The sequence below is a fragment of the Solanum dulcamara genome, chromosome 1 (genome assembly GCF_947179165.1).
Source record: "Solanum dulcamara chromosome 1, daSolDulc1.2, whole genome shotgun sequence".
In the NCBI taxonomy this organism is placed as follows: domain Eukaryota; kingdom Viridiplantae; phylum Streptophyta; class Magnoliopsida; order Solanales; family Solanaceae; genus Solanum; species Solanum dulcamara.
Window position 1 is genome coordinate 78,180,150 of NC_077237.1, and position 7,923 is coordinate 78,188,072.

The 7,923-nt window shown below is 36.4% G+C and overlaps 1 protein-coding gene across 2 annotated transcripts; it reads left to right on the top strand.

Moving 5' to 3' along the window:
- Nucleotides 1–337: 337 nt before the first annotated feature.
- Nucleotides 338–4,899, top strand: LOC129870762 (26S proteasome non-ATPase regulatory subunit 11 homolog). 2 transcript variants are annotated; one of them, XM_055945725.1, is made up of 4 exons: nucleotides 341–942; nucleotides 3,244–3,572; nucleotides 3,667–4,552; nucleotides 4,696–4,899. In XM_055945725.1, the coding sequence occupies exons 1-3, from the start codon at nucleotides 797–799 to the stop codon at nucleotides 3,669–3,671; spliced, it is 480 nt and encodes a 159-aa protein (XP_055801700.1). In that variant the 5' UTR covers nucleotides 341–796; the 3' UTR covers nucleotides 3,672–4,552; nucleotides 4,696–4,899. The 2 variants fall into 2 exon arrangements, with proteins under 2 accessions (XP_055801629.1, XP_055801700.1); XM_055945654.1 differs by having other exon boundaries at nucleotides 338–942; nucleotides 3,244–4,552.
- The last annotated feature ends 3,024 nt before the right edge of the window (nucleotides 4,900–7,923 follow it).

Sequence of the window (7,923 nt, forward strand, 5' to 3'; positions counted from 1 at the left end):
TCCAATGATGTTGTCAAAAAACTCCCCCTCAGGTAAATTTGCTTCAAGTTCAATCACCATGGGATCGAGTTTAATATGTACTCCCTCTTTTGTCTGATGAAGCTCCAGAATTTGATCTTCCTTAAAAAGAAAAAGGGCCTCATTAAGTGGAGTTGGGCCTCCCTTAACTGAAAGCCCTTTCTTTTTAAAATTTCCCTTTCTCCCCAAAGCAGGCCCACTTTCACTTAAATTAAAACCCTCCTTGTGTTCATGTGATCCAAGGCCCACGCCAGCTGTTGTTTCGGATGCTGAGCCCACGTGCCTTTCACTATCATTGCCAGCAAATAGATCTCTATTTCTTCCTCTGTTATCCTCTAATACCCAGAGGTCCTTACCCATTGTCTTCTTCCTTTCTCCGGTTATTATCAATGTCTGAGTTTCCGGCCAGATCGGAATAAAAAAGGTGAGCCCTTTCTCCGATAACTTGACCTCTCTCGGAATGTTCGCCCCATCGCCTTTAACTCTCAACCTTGCCCATTTTAGGTGTTTTTTTAGAAGACGTTTCTTCCTCCATTTCTAACCATCCACCACATTGGTCATCAATGGTTTTGAAAGCATTCTCAGTCCATAGATGCAAAGGGAGGCCCACAACTCTTATCCAGGTAGAGTTTGGCACTGAGTGCAGCATCCCACTATTGGTGTCCACCATTGAAGATGGAGTTTCAGCTGTTTCCACATCCAGACTCCATGAAGAACATGTTCTGCCATGTGTTTGTTAGGGAATTCAAAGAGGAAGGAGCTTCCACCCATTACGTAAATGTTGACCCCAAATGCCTTCTTCCATGAATTAACGGCCCACCTTCTGATGTCTGAAAGAGTGGGTGTTTCTTCTCCTCTGCACCAAAGCTTCCAACCAAGCACCTGCCCAGTACACCTTGTTGTAGCTCCGTGTCAACCACTGAGGTGGCCATCTCTCCCCTGTCATGACTGATTTTTGATTCAGACGCTACTTTTGCTTGCCATTTACTGGTTCTAACTGAGTCGGCATACAGAATTTTTGGATCTGTCAATCTAGGTCTACTTGTACTAGGTGCTTCCTTTTGGTTTTTAAAGAAGTTCCCTATCTTTAATGCAATGTCACCCCATCCCCTATTTAATGCAAGTTCTGGAATTATAATAACTGATCTGTTCCCTCCTTGTACTGTTACAATGCTAATAAATCTCCCGAACTTATTTTGTTTCCTGGAGCAATAAAAGTCTGCAAACTTGTCATTAAGCTTCCACCTTCTTGTATCGAGATTTTTACAACACCCCATCTTGTGGATGTGAACTTTAGCGGTCCAACATTCACTCTTATATAACATTGTTGATCTTACAACAGTCTGTAGATGACACAGATCCATTGATAGACCTTTTTACTCATTGTAAGGATTACATGGGTGTTGTACTTGTAGATATTAGATACCAGCCCTACTTTTGGGTGCTGCTGAATATAACATGTTCCCATTTTCAAACAAAAAATTGTTTTATAGAACTTATCTTTCACTTTGATAATAAACTTCCCATCACAGAACACTTCTCCATTTTAAACTATCTGATTTTGATTCTCTTTGTAACATCTACATCCATCACTCCATTCTCCGAGCCTAGACATCTGAATGGTTTGCATTTTGACACCATAATCCTGTCTAATCTCACCTCAACTTCACTTTTTTATGTTGATTAAACTTGAAGTAGATATATTCAATCTAACTTCTACTTATCCTAAAACTTTTCAGTTATTGCGGTGTAAGATTTAGTTATTGGGGTTCAATTTCAAGAATTTGATGAACTCTTAAATATGATGACTGTTTATTCAATATTTTTTATCATCAAATTGTGACTTTCCAGCAGTTGGGTTTTACAATGCTTTGTGAATTGTGTCGGTTTGTGCTTCATATCGTAACTTCAATTTCTACAGCTTTCTAAATGTGTTGCAATAGTAGTTCGGAATTAAGGTTTAGTCATGTTGGTGTACTTACACAAAGTCCAAGTCTTATTAGTTTCTTAATGGATTTGTATATCCTTGGAGAATGTAGAAACCTCTAGTGTTAGAGAGCTATTACTCGAGTGGAATGGAACTGAACCAAATGGAATGGATATTGAGGATTCACAAGGCCAATTCTAACTAGTTTAGGATTGAGGAGTTGTTGCTGTTTTCTTGCATGATAAGGATGAAATTGGATAGGACCGTAAAAGATGGATATTTTATTGCCAGATTGTGCTTTTCAACAATTGGGGTGTAAGGTCTAGTTAATGGGGTTATATTTCAAGAATTTCATGAATGCTTAAATACGTTGACTGCCTATTCAGCGGTCTTATGAAACCTCGAGTTTTCATCAATGTAGGTAGGCATTGGCCGTTTAACTCCCTGGAAGCCGTGAAGCTTTTCTGGAGGCTGATGGAATTGTTTTACGTGTTTAATGTTACTCTGATTTTGCTCAACTCAGGATGAAGTCCTAGATCAATTTTCCTTTCAAAAGTATCAATAGACCTACTGTATACTTGTGTCGTTTTATGTGTAGAATGAAGATTGTTGCTGCTTATTAAAAACTTGGCAGTGTGCAAGAATACTGAGGATAGAGTTGTTATATTGCTTTCTGAATGTGTTGGTGTAGTAACTTTTAAAGGTTCATGCTGGTTTTACATTCATGTCAAGTGCTTGATCGGGACTTTGGTTCACAAAATTTCTTTACTGCTTCCATCCCAGCTCAACGGATTCTCTCTAAAATTTCATTATCTCCATCAGACTAGCTAACCTTCATTCTGCAAGTTGCTAGGACAATTAAATTGCAGAGGTATAAATACTTGGGAGGAAATTGAGGACAAGGGTACATTTGGATTGGCATGCAGTTGCTTACTTCATTCCAAGTTTAATTCTTCCTTCTCTATTCTTTTGTCTCAGGACAAAGAAATGAGTTACTTTTACTTGTAGCTAAATCAATACTGACTTTAGGTCCTATGTTTTCTATGAGCTTTTTTGCCTTATTAGAGCCTTTTAGCTTGAAGAGTACTTTTGCACTTGCTTACATATTGGAGAATTTTCGCTTTCTATGTCAAAGTAGCTGGCATAGCTAAATGCAGTTTCTTCATTTTAACTACTCTCACATCTTTAGCCACTAATTACAAATTAGAAACCATGTAAAAAAACAGTAAGACGAATTGTTCTAATTGCTTCCTTTGTGTTTGTACATATCTAATTTCCTTGTTGACTAAAAATTGCAGGATTCAAGATCTGCTAGTTGTAACAATGTCGTCTTCATATCTACCTGCAACCACATATTCACTAGCTCAGGTTTCTGAGGCTACAACCCCATCTGAGGCTATCTCCATTCTCTACCGCATCCTTGAGAACCCTTCATCATCTTCCGAGGCCCTAAGGATCAAAGAGCAGGCAATCTTCAATCTCTCTGACCTCTTAAGTCAAGAGAAGTGGGCTGAGGATCTCCAAAAGCTTCTCGTCCAGTTGCGGCCCTTCTTCTCTTTAATACCCAAGGCAAAAACAGCCAAAATTATTAATAAAGAAATTGTCGATGCAGTGGCTAAAATACCGGGTACATCTGACCTTCAGATTACAATTTGCAAAGATTACACTTTTCTTTCCTGGTATTTATACCCCTGCAATTTCATTGTCTTTGCACCTTGCAGAATGAAGGTTAGCTAGTTTGATGGAGATAATGAAAGTTTAGAGAGAAAATTTGGGATTAAAGCGGAACAAAATTTTGTGAGCCAAGATACCAAACAAGCAGTGGACACGAATGTAAAATCAGCATGAACCTTTAAAGCTACTATACCAACACATTCAGAAGCAATATAACAACATCATCCTCTGCATTCTTGTACACTGCCAATGTTAAAATGCACCAACCATCTATATTCTACAAATAAAAGGACACAAGTATGCAGTAGGCCAATTGATACATTTTGAAAGGAAAAATTGAAGCTAGGTCTCCATCCTGACTTGAACAAAATCAAAGTAAAATTAAACATGGAAACCAATCAACTATTGCATCAGCTTCAGAAAGCTTCACAGCTTCTAGAGAGTAAATGGCCAATGCCCACCAACATTGATGAAAACTTGAAGATTCATAAGACCGCTGAATAGGCGGTCAACGTATTTAAGCATTCATAAAATTCTTGAAATTAAACCACGTTAACTAGACCTTACACCCCAATTGTTGAAAAGCACAATCTGGTGATAAAATTTTTATCTTTTATGGCCCTATCCTATTTCTGTAAAAAAAACAGCAATAGCAAGTCCTCAATCCTAAACTAGTTAGAACTGGCCTTGTGATTCCTAAACATCCATTCCATTTTGATCAGTTTCATTCAAAAAGAGGATAAACCTTCTCCGCATGTTCTGTGACTTCATTTTTTCATGTTTTGAGTGGAAACATACTGTTCAACAGTTCAATTAATATTTTGTATCATGTTTCTTGCGTTACGCTAGATGGAGATCTTTTGCAATTAAATGTGCAGGCAAATAGAGGAATATACACGTCTAATCGCATTAATTAAAGCCCAGATCAAGATGGTATGTGTTTTAATCATTCTCCTTTGACACACATAATATCAAGTTGTGGGAGAGATAATAAATCGGAGCTTTCTTTTATGTTCCCTCTTTAAATTACACTAACTGATGAATATTTTATGAAAACAAAAAACTCAAATACAAAGGTTTGTGAAGGGATACGTGAGTTGCTCCAGCTTCCAGAAAAGCGAGCTTACTAAGATGTATACGTCTTAAATTGAGAGATGGAATTGTTCAAATTTACTGTCCAAGGAATGACGACATATTTTGTTGAGATACAGTAACATGGGCATTTATAATTTGTAGTATGTCTTTTTTTCCTTATAGTATAGGACAAGAAAGCTTTTAGTCATCGATTTAGGCCGGATGTCTATTTCTTATCATAATGCTGATACATCAATTTTAGTTGTAGAATATTTAATAAAGATCATATATTTATGGATAGTATCTTAATATAAGGTTTGATTGGTTCTTTAAATCAATTACTGATCTAATTAATGAGATTAATTGGTTAAAAAAACAACGGTTGTGTACATGAAGATTCAAACCAAAAAACAGAGCATAAATTCAAATCAAAGTTGATTTCAAATTTTTTCAGTTTTGCTGATACATTAGTTATGTATCTGATACATCATCTTTAGCTGTAGAATAGTTAATGCATATCAGCTATTTTTGGATAGTATCTTAATATAAGGTATGATTGGTTCTTTAAATGAATTACGGATCTAATTAATAGAATTAATTTGTTAAAAAAAGCAACAGTTATGTTCATGAAGATTCAAAGGAAAAAACAGAGCATCGTCTCAAATGGAAAAAATAGAGCATCAATTCAAACCAAAGTCGATTTCAATTTTTTTTCCAGTTTTGCTGATACATAAGTTATGTATCTGATACATCAACTTTAGCTGTAGAGTAGTTAATGCATAACAGCTATTTATGGATAGTAGATTTAGATAAGGTATGATTGGCTCTTTAAATCAATTACTGATCTAATTAATGAGATTAATTGGTTATGAACAATACAAAAGTGATGGAATCGTTGTCGGTGACAATATATCTTACTCAAATCTAAAAGCAGCAATCGCTGCTGAATTGAGTGTAGATGAATCAGTAAAAATTATTGAAATCCGATACATCGTTGAAGGTAATTCGTCGCCAATATTATCCCCTATGCATATCAAGCTCTGATAAAAAGAGATATGAGATAAAATCATTTGACAGTACATCTGGAGCAATCGTTTGTGCCGAATCAAACGCGAATGAGTCCCAATTTTTTGGTTTAGAAGAATCTGGTAATGCTGCAGATTGTTATATACCAGAATTGGATTTGACGAACTACATCACTGATACAAATGGTGCGGAAGTGAAGGAGAATCAATTCTATAAGGACAAAGCAACTCTAGTTGACGTAATGGTCAAATACAAAATCAATAATGAATTTAATTTCAAGGCTAAAAGATCCGACAGTAAAAGGTATGCACATAGTCTGTATTTGGAAATTTTGGTTTTGGATATTATCAAACAGTATGCATCAGATACACATGAATGTGTGTATCTGATACATGTTTAAGAAAAAAATTAGTTTTTCCTATCATGATACATCAAAACTCTATTTCTGTAACTTAGTTAAAAAATGATCGTAGTTATACTTTTAAAAAATATTGCTGTCAATATGTATCAGATTCATATGAATCTTTGTATCTGATGCATGTTTATTTTTTTGTTCATGATACATACTAAGAAACATGTATAAAGTACATACGTTGACATACTTCCTATCAGAATATCCCTTTGTTTGGTGATATTACATATGAAAAAATGTTGGTATGATACATTTCAATTTTTTATAAAAATACAGTGTCACGCCCCGGGAGGGTACCCTAGACGTAACCGGCACTCAAAAACCATTTCTGTCTCCCAAGCGAACCACCTGGTCCAGTCACACATTCATTCAATCATATTCTCTTAGCGGAAACTCAATTAATGAAATACTATTCACAATATAGGGGCCGAAGGCCAAACATTCATCAACTCGACAAACAAATATAATAAGACTCCTCAAAATAACCGTTCAACCTCCCCACACTCCAGTCTATGAAGCCTCTATCAAAGTCTAAAAGGTGCCAATGACAAGTCCATGGCTACCAACAATCAAAATAAGGGAAATGACAACAAAACTGTACAAGAAGGCTCAACATCCTCTGGGAACTAGGAGGACTCACCAACTAGCAGGAAGTGTATGTGGATCTTCAATGGAGCGCCGGTTGATGATCTCTAGTACCTGTCTCTGCATCATAAAATGATGCAGGCCAACTGGTGTCAGTACATGGAATGTACGAGTATGTAAAATGGCCGAATACAACAAACATCAAGAAAGAATCAGTCAACTCGGAATCTCAACTCAAAAGGGGTAACAACTCAATCATATGTCCTAAGTCTAAACAAGGATATGATTTAGACGGGACCAATCACATACAATTCAACTCAATCTGACTCAGAATACTAGCAAGACCTATTTGGGAGTTTCTCTTACCCGACAACCATCACTTATGAGCCAGTGAAAGTACAACAAACCGATGTTGTTACCGCGTCCGTTCATACTTTGCCAGGGTATAAACGAATCAACGAATCATGGATCCAATCCAACCAAGTCCTATAATGTCAGGACAAACATCTTGGGGAAGCATCCGACTTTAACGGTTCAATCCCCTCCTACGTTTGGCGACGTAGTTATTGGGTTCGAGTATGGACTATACTCTTGCCCAATTCGGTGCTCGATACTTCTCCCAAGACTCAATGCTCATAAAACTCCATCCAATCAACTCAATCAAATCATATCGATAAGTCTCATTACAACCTTGTCAACTCATCAACTCTATCACGCTCAAATCTCTCTCAATCATACTATCTGATCAATCTCAATCATATCCTTCAAAAGAAATTTAAAAGCACATTTATAGCAACATATAGACATAACCAATCATTTACTCCATCCATTTGAGAAATCCTTGAGACTCATCACAACTTCAAGACTTTAAATCACACTTTAAAATAGGACACACTTTTAAAGAAAATAACATATTTTATCATAATCCACATAGTTAAGAAGATCAATAAAACATATTCAACAACTCATTTCCATCAACTCATACTCACATAAGGGCTCATCTTTGGAACTTCCTAGCTCAACAACATCAACACATATAGAATCAAATAAATTGGGGATACGACTCATTCAAACATAAACCATACCAAGAAACTCCATTTTCATAGACATTTAACCTCAAGCAAGAGTAGGGCACATGGGTGGACTCAACCCATGTTTTGGATAGCCTTACATACCTTAGTGAAGACTTGAAGAAAACCTTGATGTT